At 53.8% G+C, this 16,066-nt stretch overlaps 1 protein-coding gene across 3 annotated transcripts in view; it reads right to left on the bottom strand.

Annotated features, from left to right (window-relative positions):
- Positions 1-16,066, bottom strand: part of DSCAM (DS cell adhesion molecule) — a 718,036-nt gene that overhangs the window by 16,882 nt on the left and 685,088 nt on the right. For all 3 annotated transcript variants that reach the window (XM_089330520.1, XM_070071799.2, XM_089330522.1), the window contains 2 exons: positions 7,490-7,687; positions 5,454-5,756 (listed from right to left, as the gene is read on the bottom strand). In XM_089330520.1, coding sequence (XP_089186646.1) covers positions 5,454-5,756; positions 7,490-7,687 — 501 coding nt within the window. The remainder of the gene's footprint in view (positions 1-5,453; positions 5,757-7,489; positions 7,688-16,066) is intronic.

Here is a 16,066-nt window from a genome sequence, read left to right as displayed (position 1 = left end):
GGAGGTGCTGGGGGGCGGCCCGAGCGCTGGAGCCCAGCCCGTGTGAGTGCAGAGCCCGAGGGGCCGATGCCTCCCCTGCTGCAGGCCAGGCTGCCTCAGGCTGCCTGGTTCCAGGCTGAAGTTGATCTGAGTGCTGCTTCCAGTGACGACATCTGATTTCATAGCCTAAACACCATGAATGAAGAAACGGCAGGGACCCAGGAATGTTAGAAACTGGTCCAAAAGGCCACAGGAAACCAAGAGCAGGGACGTGAGTAGAGTGTTGGAAGCCACCGTGATGACAGGAGAGAAGGCTGCCAAGCGTTCCAGCAGTTTCTCCCGAGAATAGACAATGTTTGTTTGTTTGTTTGTTTTGAAAGACAGAATAATCATCGCTTGTTGAGGAAAGCAAAACCACGCGGTTAGCGTTTTACTGAAAATGTACCAGTTCTAAAAATGCACCGAGTTCAGAGTTCAGGTGTCATGAAAAACCTAGAGCTAGATTCTGAGCCTGGCCCACAAGGAAGCACCCCTTCTCTGTGGAAGAAATCCCCTTTTGCTTTGCTAAGGGCAGGCCAGAAAATAAATCCCAGGCCGGCGCTGCGGCTCACTAGGCTAATCCTCCACCTTGCGGCGCCGGCACACCGGGTTCTAGTCCCAGTCGGGGCGCTGGATTCTGTCCCGGTTGCTCCTCTTCCAGGCCAGCTCTCTGCTGTGGCCCAGGAGTGCAGTGGAGGATGGCCCAAGTCCTTGGGCCCTGCACCCCATGGGAGACCAGGAGAAGCACCTGGCTCCTGCCTTCGGATCAGTGCGGTGCGCCGGCCGCAGCGCGCAGGCTGCAGCGGCCATTGTGGGGTGAACCAACGGCAAAGGAAGACCTTTCTCTCTGTCTCTCTCTCTCACTGTCCACTCTGCCTGTCAAAATAAATAAATAAATAAATAAATAAATAAATAGATAGATAGATAGATAGATAAAAATAAATAAATCCCGGGGGCTGGCATCATGGCACAGCAGGTCAAGCTGCCACTTCACCCCATACGGCCGCTGGTCCCCACTGCTCCACTTCCAGTCCAGCTCCCTGTTCATGCTGTTGGGAAAAAACAGCAGAAGATGGCCTGAGTGCTTGGGTTGCTGCCACCCACGGCGGAGACCTGGGTGGGGTCCAGGCCCCTGGCTTCAGCCTGGCCCAGCACAGGCTGTTGCAGCCATCTTGTGAATGAACCAGCAGGTGGATGTGCTCATTCGCTCGCTCTCCCTCTCTCCCACTTCCACACACACACACATCTACCTTTCAAATCAATAAATAAATGTTAACAAAGTCACCTTCTTTAAAGACATGCTGCAAATACGTGAAAATGTCCCCTTTATTTATTTGAAAGGCAGAGTCATAGAGAAAGAGGGAGAGACAGAGAACTTCCAGCTACTGATCCAATCCCTAAATGGCTGCAACAGCTAAGGGCTGGGCTACGCTGAAGACATGAACCTGGAATTCCATCCAGGTCTCCCATGGGGTGCAGGACCCAAGCACCTGGGCCATCCTCCACTGCACTCCCGGGCCACAGCAGAGAGCTGGCCTGGAAGAGGGGCCACCGGGACAGAAACTGGCGCCCCAACCGGGACTAGAACCCGGTGTGCCGGCGCCGCTAGGTGGAGGATTAGCCTATTGAGCCGCGGCGCCGGCCATGGACCAATCATTTCTAGTAGTTGAAATATTCTAGCCAATTGGTCAGTTTTGTCACTAGCACAGCCATTCAATTCTGTTTATGAATCACACACTACGTACCAGACACAGTGCTGTGTGTGCAAATCCAATTTCATGAGTTCATTTAGAAATGCTGCTTGGGCACCACATGCCTACCACATATCCGCCACCCCCTGGGGACAGGTGTGACTACGACACGGTCACAGCTAAACAAGGAAATGTCACTCTATCCTGACTGTGGGAGGTTTGAAAGCATGGGATCCTAATTATTGCGAGCAGAGAGACAAAAGAAAAAGCTAAGGCAAGAAAAAGAATTGTCAAAAAGTAGAGTTAGTGTTGAAAAAGAAGATTGGGGTGACTACGAACAGAAATGGATCATGAGTGATGCCATCCACAGCCGTGAGGTCTGCAGGGTTTGGCTTCAAAGCACACCTCCAGGAGCTGCTGGTCTTGACACACCCTGGGGTCAGCAGGATAAGAAATGGCAGCCTGTACTTTGGGCCCGGTGTTGCCGTATGCTGGAGCAAAAGAACGGCTTCCATGGGCTGCACTGTTTTTCTTAGACACATCAAATGCTCAAGAATAATTCTAGGATGCACAAAACAGTTTGTGAACATCAGAACTCACATTGATTGAAGAAACTGCTCCTCTCCAAAGTTATGAAGTCATTGCATAACATTTCGATCCTACATGAAGACAGCAGTGACTTTGCCGTGATCCTGCTGTGGCCGACAGGGATGCACGCGACAACGTCTCGGACAAAGTTTGAACTTTTGAAACAATACTGATCCAGCAAGAGGAGCGACATACCATCCCCAAGGGACTTCAAACCCTTCAATATTTAAAAGCCTGCACAAGCAGAACTGCCATTTAACCCAGAGGCTCGTCTGATGTCCTAGATCACACACGCAGGGGAAGAGCGGCTGTGCTGTCTTCGGTGGGGAGCAGGGAGCCCTAAAAATGGAGGTGGGCACTTCCAAGGTTTCATTGGCCACTGAAAGACAACAGAAGCAAGAAGAGGGGGCCCTGGGGATTCCGAAAACCTCCTCAACGAGATAACACAGAAAAGATGCAAGTTCATGACCATTTTCTCTGCCGACCACTGTGCTTGCTTCATGCACCTTCCACAAAATCAACACGAGGCACCAGTGTTATGCCCATTTCCAGATGCAGCAGTGGGAACCCAGCAGATCTAAACAACAAGCCACAGGCTCCTTCCCCTTTCCTGTCCTCACCTCCCGGCTGAACAGCCACAAAGAGCCCTGGTGGCTTCCCTTCATTCTTCTTCGGCATTTGTCTTGCAAAAAAAAAAAAAAATACTTGAAATAAAAACACCCCCAGTTAGCAGCTCGTGCTTCACCTGGGGAGGCAGACAGAATGAAAATAAATGAAGTCATCATTCTTTATTGGAGGTTGGCGTGAGTCGTGAGTCAGCATGGAAGATTGCTTGCTGCATAGACAATTCTTATTTTATATATTTTATGCATTTATAAGGCTCATTTCTGCGGGCCTTATGCCATAAAACCCAAGGGAATTGCAATCATTCAAAAGTGAAGATAAATGTTTCTGAAATAGAATCGGGACTGCGGTTCAGAAAATGGGTAAAATGAGAAATAAAACGGGCCCGCAACACCAGGCAGGCCAGACGGAAGGCCCCCGGCAGCTGTTCCCAGGTGGGAGAGCTGTTTCCTGGGTGGGAGAGCTGTTTCCAGGTGGGAGAGAGTTGTTCCCAGGTGGGAGGGAGCTGTTCCCGGGTGGGAGAGAGCTGTTCCCGGGTGGGAGAGCTGTTCCCAGGTGGGAGAGCTGTTCCCGGGTGGGAGAGCTGTTTCCAGGTGGGAGAGCTGTTCCCAGGTGGGAGAGCTGTTCCCGGGTGGGAGAGAGCTGTTCCCAGGTGGGAGAGAGCTGTTTCCCGGGTGGGAGAGCTGTTTCCTGGGTGGGAGGGCTGTTCCCAGGTGGGAGAGCTGTTCCCGGGTGGGAGAGAGCTGTTCCCAGGTGGGAGAGAGCTGTTTCCCGGGTGGGAGAGCTGTTTCCTGGGTGGGAGAGCTGTTCCCGGGTGGGAGAGAGCTGTTCCCAGGTGGGAGACCTGTTCCTGGGTGGGAGGGCTGTTCCCAGTGGGAGAGCTGTTCCCGGGTGGGAGAGCTGTTCCCAGTGGGAGAGCTGTTCCCGGGTGGGAGAGCTGTTCCTGGGTGGGAGAGAACTGTTCCCGGGTGGGAGAGCTGTTCCCGGGTGGGTGGGAGGGAGCTGTTCCCGGGTGGGAGAGCTGTTCCCGGGTGGGTGGGAGGGAGCTGTTCCCGGGTGGGAGAGCTGTTCCCTGGTGGGAGACCTGTTTCCTGGTGGGAGACCTGTTCCCGGGTGGAAGACCTGTTCCCGGGTGGGAGACCTGTTCCCAGTGGGAGACCTGTTTCCTGGTGGGTCCTTCAGAGCTCTCTGCTTGTCCACTATGGGTGACTATCCACCTGCAGGCTTGTTAAATTTGCAAACTCCAGAGCCAACACTGCAGATCTCAGGTTCTAGATAAAACCAGCAGTCCGGCTGCTTCTAGGTCGCGAGCTCAGCCCAGGCCCCTCTTCCATTGGAGAACAGCTGGCGGGAGCCTGCTGAGCCATCTTCCTTCAGCTGCTCCGTGAGCTCTTCTGCACTTGTTGCCCGTCACGCCTCTGACCCTGCTCACTGACTGCCTTGCCCCAGGCCCCTTCTCATCCGGCCTCTGCAGGCCCGGGAATCTGCAGCCGTCACTCACAATCACAAAGCAGTCACAGCTGCTCAAGCTCAAGACCAGACCCCCGGCCGAGCAGACCTGTGCCAGTTCCCGCACCTCCACCAGCTCAGTGAAACCAAGTCTCAGATGCTGCTGATGTCACTCCCCTTCCCCAGACCGTGAGCAGAGCAGCTGTAACGGAACCCCCACCTTCTTCTCACCCAGACACGGGCCTCCCTCTCCTGGGTCTGAGCTTTGCACACGGAATATGGCGAAAGCGATGCTGTGTCAGTGCCCCAGGCTGGACGTGTCTCGAGTGTGTCCCCTCACGGCTCCTGTGCAGGCCGCCTGGTTCTCAGGGGGGTGCTGGAAAGAGGTGGCGAGACCTTCACGAGGTCGGGCCTAGGGAGTCGCTGTCGGGTCACTGGGGACATCCCCCTCGGAAGGGACTGTGAGTTGGGGGCCGCAAGGGTGAGTTGTGGCAATGAAGCCCCTCCGTGTCTGTCTGTGCTGCAGCCTCCTCCATGGCCACGGGACCTCTCACGAGCTCCTGCCATCACCACGCCATCCGCCACAGGCCCTCCCCGGCGCTGAGCTGACATCAGCCATGCCCTTGAACCTCCACCTACAGCTGTGAGCCACACAGACCTCTTGTTACAGACTTCCCCAATCGCAGGCATTTCACTGTAGTCAGGGAAAAGCAACCAATGCAGTCGGTGTTCAGACCCAAGCGCGAGAGACGGGCCCCCTCCCCTCTCTTCCGAGACCCTTGTTCTTTGAGCTGAGGGCTCCACACTCTGAGGCTGCCCCAGCCACACAGAGAAGACACAGCCGGCATCAACTCACAGGCGAGCGAGCCATTCTGAAGGTCGTCCCCAGGCCTTGACCAAACTTGAGCTCCACGAAATAACCGACTGCTGCTCTCAGCTCAGAACCTTCAGGGCGTTTGCCGTGCAGGGGTCACCACACAGAACACTCGTCCAGACTGGACTCGGCGCCAGGGACCCGGAGCGGACGCGTGCGAACCTGGGCGCCACCCTCCCCCGCAGCGCGGTCCACCCCGTGCCGCTCACCTGGCCGATGTGCCTTGGGGACTGCCATGTTCATCACCCGCCCTCCATCCTGAGGTTTGGGGGGAGACGCAGTGAACCTGCAGATCCCCGATTCTGACGGGGTGCTGGAGGTCAGACTGTCGGTGTACTCGTTTGTCCCTGCCGTCAGCTGCTCGGACGACGTGTCGGAGATGAAGCACTCCGTGATGGTGAACTTGGCGTGTCGCAGCTGCTCTTCCATCTTGGCGTGCTCGTAGGCCCGCGCCAGTTCTTCGTACGTGGAGGAGGCACTTTCTGTGGAGACCATGCTGCTCCTTGCTCGATCTGTGGCAGGAGAAAGAGACAACGATGGGTGCCCCTCATGGCAAGTTTGGGGCAGCAGTGGCGGGACCCTCTGTGGCTTGTAGCCCTTTCTGCCAGATAGGAGTCATCTTCGGCAGGGGATTTTGTCTCTGTCATTCATACTTTTTTTCAAAAAAACATTTATTTATATATTAACTTTATTTGAAAAGGTGAATGGCAGAAAGAGAGAAAGAAAAACAGAGAGCGAGAGAGAGAGAGAGGTAGTTAATCTTCCATCTGTTGGTTCAGTCCCCAAGTGGACACAACAGCCTGAGCTGGACCAGGCTGAAGCCAGGAGCCAGGAGTTTCATCCGGGTCTCCTATGTGGGTGGCAGGGGCTCAAGCACTCGGGCCATCGTCTGCTGCTTTTCCAGGCTCCTTAGCAGGGAGCTGGATTGGGAGTGGAGCAGTCGGGCCACGGACGGATGCTCACACGGAATGTTGGAGTCACGGGCAGGGGCCTAACCCACCGCCACAGGGCTGGCCCTGCCTCTGTCCTCCTGAAGCCAGTGCCTCCACTCTCAGCAAATTCAGCCCAGCCAGTCTTTGCTTCAACCACATCCAAGCAGTTAGCTGCCCCTAGCCTGGGACATTTCCACAAATGACTAAGGAATTCCCTGGAAAAATTCTGCTTTCAGTGAAAACAGCCGGAAGTGCGGAGAACGTCATGTGCCCCGCCTCCTCTGACCTGCAGGTGCCTCTGGGCCGTGGAGATGCTAACTGCTGTGGAAGCCGGGAATGCTCCCCGTCGGCGCCTCTGGCCTGCAGTGGCCAAGGGAGATGCGACAGTGCTGGACACAAGGATGCCACTTGGCACCGAGGTCGGCCCCAGGCGGAAGGGCCCCTGGTCCCTGGGACTTCATCCTTTGTTGCTGCCCCTGTTTGTGGGGACCAGAGGCCCACACCTGTGTGCCTCGGAACTGGGCCACGGTGTCCCCGGCAGAGAACTCTCTGCCTTCTGAAGCACGAAGTTTGGAAGCTGCCTCTGAGAGCTCTGGGAAGCTGAAGAGCGGTAACTGTCATCGAAATGAGCTGCCTTGGGAACGCGCTTTTTGAAGCACTTCATCAAGAACAAAAGAGAACGAGTATGAAAATTTCCTCCAGCTATTAGGTGCACATATAATTTCTCTTCAGCATTTGAGAGGGGGAGCTGAGCAAACCAGAGCTATTCCTCGGCCCTGACTTCTCCGAGAAGTGAAATCCTGGTGGCTGATGCCAGATGCGATGGCTTCACCTTATCATCAACCCTGCGCATCATCAGGGGATCAGCCTGGGGTCCCCAGAGCGGGCGCTGAGACCTCATCACCCAACATCAAGTGCCGCGTCTGAATCCTGCAGGTGAGCGTCTGTCAGACACCCTCGGCGTGGGAGCAGCAATTATCGCAATCATTTTGTGTGGGCAACACAGTTGAGAGGTCTCTGTTTCTCCCAGCGGGGTGGGAAGGAGAGAGAGAGAGAGCAGCTTGTGTCTGGGGCCCTGGACCTCTGCAGAGGGTATGCTTCTCCTTTCTGTTTGTAAGCACACACCGGGCCGTGTGCACAGGAGATGCTATGAGGTTGGATGAAGAACCCTTCCAAAGGGACAAGGATGCATCAGGGAGGTGTTTGCTGCCCCCTACCCACAGCACCCAAGAGGCCCTCGGTGTGGGCCAGGCCATGGCATGGGCCCTGCCATTCCCCAGGGCTGAGGAGGAAGCTCGCTGGCCAGACCATACCTGTGTCTTGGGAGGGGCTGACACTGTAACTGTCGCTCTCCTTGTCCACCGATCCTGCAGCCCTGGGGGTCGGCAGCCTCCAGTCTGTGGTGAGGGTGTGTGCTGAGATGGTGGGGTGCGGTCTGTTGAGGGTCCACTGGCTGGCGTAGCGGTTCCTGGCTGTGGGTCCAGCCTTTGCGTTCCTTCTGGTGGTGGGATCTGCGAAGACCCAAGAACAATGTCTGTCTTTGCCCCCAGGGGGACATGGCCAGGCGGGGGCACGAGTGGGGCAGCTCCCCCAGCCCCCCACCCCACCGACCCAAGTCGCATTCTTTGACCAACTGCTCCTCTCTGGAGCAAGCTTCCTGATCCTTAAGCATTTGGAAAACCCACGGGGGACAGAAGGCTCTATCTGCATTCTGGCCTTATAATTCTACAACCCGGGGCAAGGAGTTTAAACTTCCCGAGAACAACCATCTTCTGGAGCGGACTTGGTCTAACATCTCCCCTGCCCCATGGCTCTCTGCCTGGAGTTCTACCCCGGGGTGCTGTTAGGGGTTCCAATCATGTGGCCCCTGAAAGACGCGTCCATTTCCATATTCCCCTCCGTTAGCTCAGAGTGGGAGTCTGTTCCCACCAGGGGCACTGCAGAGGTAATTAGCTAGGACGACGGCAGACTGGAAAGGGGGCAGGCCTAAACTGATCTCATCTGGTGTCCTGATAAGACAGGAGATTAAGACACAGACACAGGAGCGGGAGGCTGGAGCAATGGAAACCAAGGCTCGCTGGCAGAGTAGCAGAAGCCGGGATTGTCCCCTACTGGCGTCCCAGGGAGCATGGCCTTGGGGACACCTTGGTTTTGGTCTTGTGGCACAGGGAGACAATCAATGGGTATTCTCGTATGCCACTCAGTTGGCGGCACTTTGATGCAAGAGCTCCCGTGTACAATACAGCTGCCTCCCGTGCCGATGCCCTCTCACAGTCACTCATTGCGACAGCCATGACTGTTTCATCATCAACTGCACTGTCGGCTCCTGGGATGCAGAGACCACAGCTTTTCGTCCCAACAGTCCCACGGTCCCGGACGGATCTTCTCCACCTGTGAATTCTCTGCTTCTCAAGGAGGAATTCGATGCACTTATGTCAAGAGGGTCTGGTCTCTGGGAAACACGGCCATTTACCTTCACTGCTCAGCACGAGTGGAGCGCGAACGGACAGCGCCAACCTGTGACGCATGGCCGCACTCTCTGTTACTTGTTCTCAGGAGCCTAGGAGTCTCTAGGGCACAGACCAGGGTCTTCCTCTTTGGACCCCTACAATACTCCCTGGCACGCACTATTTCCTGAAGGCTTTATATAGGCAAGGGGCACTGAATGGGTTGGGCAACAGCAGCCCACAGAGAAGTAGCTCAACTGCTAAGCGACGAAAACGGAGCCCAAACCTCCCATCTTTCAGCTCGGACTTCGCCTGCACCTGAGTGCCCATGGCCTCATCCTGGGCGTCCAAGTTTTCCAGTGCAGTCTCCTGGTGACAACAGCTTATGTATAATTCCATGTTGGGATGGGGAGGCTGACCCTGACAAGTGATGGAAGGACACTCTTTGGAAGTGGAAGATTTTCTTCTTTGCAAGTTTCGAGTTATTGGACTTTGAACCTAATCCATCATTGTACGATGCTGAGAGGAGCGTTAAGATGGCAGCAGAATCGATAAATTTTAAGACTTCCTGGGTCATCAAAATACTCAGTCTTGGTGCGTACTCTCTGGGGCATTGATTTTTTAAGACACATTTCATCCCTTACTTGCAAAAATTCCATGGGAGACTTTATTGGAAGATTTTTTCTTGGCCTTGATTAGAATGTAAATGAGTTAAACCCCGTGCCCAGCTCGCGACACAACAAGGTGTGAATGATAATTGTGTTGCGCCACTGAAACGCTGGGAGAGAGGTCCTCCAAGAGACAGAAAAACATCACCATGAGGAGGAGGCTAAATGTCTTCCAGGCTCTATCGACTTGATAAGTGGAGCTTAAATAAGTGGAGCTTGTTATTTAAATGCTAATGAATCTTTTCCAGAAAATTACCCAGTCCCTTACATAAGTTTTGAGGATTCTCATTTTTATTCTTCTCTAAGTTCCTTGCAACCACAGCTGTAGATCAGTCTGAGTGGGCTTACTCCTGGCATGGGCGCTGGGTGGGGTTATGGTCCCCCATCAGGGACACAATTCCACTCTCCACTGTGCTGCCGGCCCTGGGCTTGCTCCCCGGAGGTAGGGCAGGGGTCCTCACTCTCACCGCCCCTCTGCTCATGAACACCCTGATTGGAAAATTCCACGGGGAAGTCAGACACATCAGCTCCTGTCAAAGCACAAACTCTTTTCAAGGCAATTGTGTTCATATAACCCCTCCCCTCTTTTTTTCCTAGATGAGGCCGGCTTACCGGTGGCCCAATCATGTTGAGAATACAGGTCATGCCATTAGCTTCCTGAACCACAGTCCTGTCCTGGACCCAGCAGGCCTCCTGGAGTAGAAACTGTCCCCGGGTGCAGAATATCGGGGTGCTGGGCACCCTTTGTGTTAGGAATCAGGTTTTCAGAGCCATTGTTTTGTGCCTGAACTGAGCCCCTCTCTGTGATAGCACTTGAGATCCTGGATAAAAGAAAAGTTTCCCTTGGATTCTACTCCATAGCTGCCTCCGCGTGACTTCCCAGCTAATCTACTGTGGAGAGAAACGACGGAATTTACTGCCCCTGCATGGAAAGTATGTAGTTAGGCTCCGCAACATCCTAATATAAATAAAACTTAGTGATGAAGCATCCTGCCTGCTGAACGGCCATGGAGGTGGAGGGGAAGTGATATAAATAGCTCCTGGCTTTCAACGCGGGTCTGAACCTGAATTAAGCGTCTGCCCATTGAATCAAAGTATTTTAATTGTCCAGAATTTGGGATCAGAGAGGATTTTGCAGATAACAAGGTTACAAAACACGGGTCATGGGTACCGTGGTCACGGCGCTAATCTGCATGAATCCCGTTTTCGTATCTTGTAGATGCTGAGGCCTCAACTTCCCATAAAGAATTTCCTGGTTGTCTCATAAGCAGGATGGGGCCAGTAGCTCTGCCCATCCCCTCGGTGACTAACAGGTGCACGTCCAGTGCTTGTCACACCTGGACCACTGGGCCCACCTCACTCCTGGCAGGTGCCTTCCCCAGATGCTACGTCTGGGATCAGCTGTGCTGTAAGCTGCTCGTGGACGTACAGCTGTCCCTCGCTGTCCATGGGGCTGGCTTCCGAGAGCCCTCTCCGGACACCCAGCCCTGTGGCTGCTCCAGTCCCTTCCACGAGCCGCTGCAGCAGTTGCGTAGAACCTACACACGCCTTCTTGTATGATCTAAATCACCTCTGAAGGGCCGTCAGCCAACCTAATACAGTGTTACTGTTGAGGAAATAGTAGCTGCACTCTATCGTTTCAGGACGTATCACATAAAACCAAGAACTGCACGTGACTTTTTTTTCCCTCAATTGTGCTCTGTCAGTGGTTGGTTAAATCCATGGGTGTGAAGAGACAACTGCATACATACACACATACATGCATATGCAGGGGTGTGTGCGCACGTGTGTGAGTGAGAAGTGAATTCTTTAGTCCCTACGTGCTCGTAGGTAGCGTCATCCTGACTTAGTGGCAGCATGGAGTGGTGGCGGGTGTTGAGGGAGGCTGCACGGGTTTGGAGTCCACTTCCACTCCTCACCGGCTCTGACCACGTCTCATTGGGTGGGCCTCGTTCCTGCATCACGAGACTTGGTGACGTCACCACCGCCGTAAGCGCGGTCACGTGGTTCGCATAAGGTTAGCCTGCTTCAGCACCCTGGGCACCCTCGGGCTCGCCCCCGAGACCTGGTGACGTCACCACCACCGTAAGCGCTGTCATGTGGCTCGCGTGCGGTTAGCCTGCTTCAGCACCCTGGGCACCGGGGAGGGCTCTCCCGCGCTGCGCCCCCTGGTCTGTGTTTCTGGGCAGCAGAGATACCGGCCGTGATGGTGCAGAACGTGAAGTCAGTGGGAAGACGGGGGAGGAGGGGTGGCAGAGAGATGGCCACTAACGCTACATGTCAGAGAAGCTCGAGATGCAGAGAGGAGCTAATTAGTAGAGCTAGCAAGGACGGGAGCTGTGCCCGATTCATTTCCTGGTTCAGTACTGTAGAGCGAGGTCTGTGTATCTCTGGGCTCCACCCTCAAAGATTCAGCCAACCAAAGATTGAAAATATTCGTGAAAAAACACATACAGACATTTTTCCTTGTCATCATTCCCTAACCAGTACAGTATAGCAACAATTCCCACAGCCTTTGCATTGCACTGGGTGTTACAAGTAATCTAGGGATGATGTAACGTAGGCGGGAGGATGCACATGGCATCTGTGGGTACAGGGAAGTGCGCAGCACAGCAGACACAGCCCTGGGGTGTATTTTCACACATTGAAAGAGATAAACAGGAAGTCATTAGGATTCCTCCCATCTAGGAAGAATTTGCTGCAGCGCTTTGGCAAGCTCAGAGATTGTTTGGAAACATAATTTCTACAATGCAATCATTCTGTGCAAACAACGTGTTTCAGATGCTCCCTTTCAAAATGAACGCTTCCTACGATGACAACACAGCCCTAACTTGTAGAATGTCATGATGCAATCATAGCAATGCCTTTGGTAGCTGAGACAACAGACAAGGTAGTTGCTCCGCGGTTCATGGATTGGTTCTAGTAGTTCTCGTGGATAACAGATCCAAGGACACCCACGTCCCTGATGTAAAATGGCAACGTTTGCATAGGACCCACACACACCCTGTGTGACCTTTAATCCTCTCTACCTTACTTATAATCCTAATGCAATATAAATGCTGAGAGATACTATATTCTTTAGGGAACAATGGCAAAGTACATGTCCCACACAGACACAATATTTTGCCTGAACCTTTTGGAGCTGTGGTCGTGTGAATCCATGGATGAGGCACCCAAGGACATGCAGCGCTGGCTGCATAGATGAATCTCTGCACACGCAGGTTCTTCTGCTGCATGGGCGGAGTTCACGCAGGTGTAACTCCTGGGCGGGGGGAGCAAGCTCTGGGGCAGGAGAAGCAGGCAGAGAACCGGCTTCACAGAGCTCAGAACCTGCTGTAGGGCCAGTTATCCACCCATAAAAAATGTATAATTACTACATGTTAATCCAAAATTATATAAAGTCCTGGTGGAATGTAAAAAAAAAAAGAACCCCAAAATTATAAAGCAGTTTACAAATGGAAGAGTGTGTTTCTCACCCTGTGGTTTTGGGATGGACTCAAAGATCTTCACTAATAGTTATGGAGTGCCGTGCAGATGCTGAGTGAGCAACCTCATTTTGGGGGGGACGGGGAGCCAGAGAGGGATGTGTGGATTTGGGAAGTTTGCCTGGAGTTAGTAAGCGTCATCAAATGAAATTCATCACCTGCGTCTCTAAGCTGCAGGGTCGGGCTGTGCTAAGCAGGCTGCACCCCAGGGAGAGCTTCCCAGAGCTCCCGGGAGACAGGCAGAGGTGACTCCGGCTGAGCAGGTCCCAAGAGGCCCCGCTGCAGTTCCTCCGCCTCACTGTCCTGCCCACTGCATCCCTGGGCCCCTTCCGCCCTTGGGAGCAGCATCCCCGTGCTGCTCCCCGGCCTAGCAGACTTCTCCCACTCTGCCCTGAGCCGGGTTCATGCTCCGGGATGAGCGGTGCCTCTCCCAAGGAACCCAGAGCCGAGGCAGCCCCTCCCAGGGGCCCACCCCGCGGTGCTGTTTTTGTCTAGAACATACTGTGACATGACAGACGCTTGAGTTCCCTGTGTGTTGTCTGCCGTCCCTCACTAGGAGACATGTGTGTCATCCCACATACCGTCCCTCACTAGGAGACATGCGTGTCTTCCCGCATGCTGTCCCCCACTAGGAGACATGCGTGTCATCCCACATACCGTCCCCCACTAGGAGACATGCGTGTCATCCCGCATGCCATCCCCCACTAGGAGACATGCGTGTCTTCCCACATGCTGTCCCTCACTAGGAGACATATGTGTCATCCCACACACCGTCCCTCACTAGGAGACACGTGTGTCTTCCCACATGCTGTCCCCCACTAGGAGACATGCGTGTCTTCCCACATGCTGTCCCCCACTAGGAGACATGCCTGTCTTCCTGCATGTTGTCCCTCACTAGGATGACATGCGTGTCTTCCCACATGCTGTCCCTCACTAGGATGACATGCGTGTCTTCCCACATGCTGTCCCCCACTAGGAGACATGCGTGTCATCCCACATACCGTCCCCCACTAGGAGACATGCGTGTCTTCCCGCATGCTGTCCCCCACTAGGAGACATGCGTGTCTTCCCACATGCTGTCCCCCACTAGGAGACATGTGTGTCATCCCACATGCTGTCCCCCACTAGGAGACATGCGTGTCATCCCACATACCGTCCCTCACTAGGAGACATGCGTGTCTTCCTGCATGCTGTCCCTCAATAGGAGACATGTGTGTCTTCCTGCATGCCGTCCCCCACTAGGAGACATGCGTGTCTTCCCGCACTGAGCCATCGACATCAAACAAACCTTAATAAGTATTTTGGATGCTGAGTGATTGAAATATGAAAGCTCCCCCAGTCACGCTTACAACCCTACAGCCAGGAGCCACGCATCCAGCCCGGCACCACGCATCCTGCCTCCTGCTCAGCTTCCACTGACCTACAGTTTCTGCCTGGGACACAGCTCCGTGTCTCCCTTGGGGGGTTCAGTGCCTTCAAAGCCCCCTCCCCACTACTGTGGAGCCGGTCATCCAGGCATTCGGATGGTGCCTGGCGCTCCAGTGTCACTGCCTCTTCTCCCACTGTCACTGCTGACGCCCGGCCTCTGTGCACTTCCCGGAGCGGGAGGGGCAATGCGGTTGCCTCTTCCCCAGCAGGAGGGACCGAGTGCTGTGAGCATGGCAAGCTGGCGGCTCCTGCCTGCCTGTGCTCAGGGACCCAGGGCACGGTGGGCACTTCTCCTGTGGCCACTGGGGCGCCGTTTTAACACTTGGGGGAGTTTCTCAGTGGGACTGCAGACAAACCACATCAGAAGCACCAGGACATTTCTATACCAGGCAGGGTCCCGGGCCTACCCCACACCAACTGGATGAGAATCTCTGGGCGAGAGGCTGAATCAAGGCCCCTGTGTGTGATTCTGAGGTATGCAGATGGCTGGCAACCCTGCCTGGGGCACCTGCCCCATTTCCTCTGCCCGTTTCCTGCACCCCTGCTGTTGTGTCCAACGTCGTCCACGATGCCTGGCCCTGGAGCACTGGAGCCGAGGGCGTTTTCATCCTTGCATCTAAAAGCCACGGCCCTTCAGCGTCTGACTATCACCCTGAGCCAAGAGGACGCTCAGACACATCAGAGCAGCTGGAAGCCACACCGGTGGGTTCAGCGGACGAGCCAATGGTGGGGAGAAGCATCTGTAGGAGCACGTGTCCCACCCACATCCCTTTACAACGCTGAGTTCTCACTCGGGTCTCGTTCATGCCTTCAGAATGGACTGAGGCCATCAAGGGACGGAGGTAAAGGTGAACAGAAGAGAGAAATAAAAAGGCTTCTTTAGAATGTTCTGGAAAACTTCCCTTTTTTCAAGTGAGTCTCAGTACCTGTTTGAATGGTTCCCTGTATATCACCACGTGGTCAAGAATCACGACGCGTACTGCCCCCCCCAGGTGCCTCGCAAGCTAAGACTCATGAAGAACAGCTTTGAGCAGAGTGTTTACTTTCTAATGACAACATGCTAAGAACACAAGGTTTTGTAAAGCGAGCGATTAGAGATTTAAAAGCCAAACATCAAAGCTTATAAAATGATAATAATCGAGATACCAATTTCTCAGTCTTTAAGGAGATTTAGAAATAATTTCAATTATGAAGAAAGCAAAATATCTTATGAATAAGTTCTAGATACATATTAGGGGGCTTAATTTCATTTCAGCCATTAATTTCCATAGTGGATGGAGGAACGTTTTAGTAACTAAGCCCAACATAATCTCTAGATTAGTCAGAACCAAAATTTGGCTCCAACAGGGTGTCCAGGAGAACAAATACAAGCTTTGAGAACAGACTGATCCACAGCTGAATCTTGGTGTCCCTACTTGCTGCATGCATAGCTGTGGCCTGCTCCCCTCACTCCTGGAGACTGGGGGTTCTCAGCTGTGAAACGGGGCCTGTGATACTGAATTTATGAGTAGGTCCCTTCCAGAATTGCTGCAGAAATAGCCCGAATCGCATCAACTCTCTCTCCTAACATTACCGGAGAGACACCCACGGCAAAGTGCCTTCCTCTTTTCCTAGGCTGCCTACGTAAAACAATTCAGTTGCCCTGGAATTCCTCCTACTTCAGAGTAAAGCAGAGCCAAGAGTTATTGGCCACAGTGACACCATTTTAATAATCATCAAGACTGAGCAATAAAATTCCACATCCCCGTCAAACCTATTTGGTTTCTGAGCAAAGCCCCCGCTTTCCTTGGAAAGCCCCCGCTTTCCTTGGATAGAGCCGGAGTGTGAACATAGCTCCACCCCGGTGCCACCCGCATGGTCTG

The sequence above is a fragment of the Oryctolagus cuniculus genome, chromosome 4 (assembly GCF_051225735.1).
Source record: "Oryctolagus cuniculus isolate XC-2025 breed Fujian yellow rabbit chromosome 4, ASM5122573v1, whole genome shotgun sequence".
Taxonomy (NCBI): domain Eukaryota; kingdom Metazoa; phylum Chordata; class Mammalia; order Lagomorpha; family Leporidae; genus Oryctolagus; species Oryctolagus cuniculus.
This window is presented reverse-complemented; position numbering and strand designations above follow the sequence as displayed.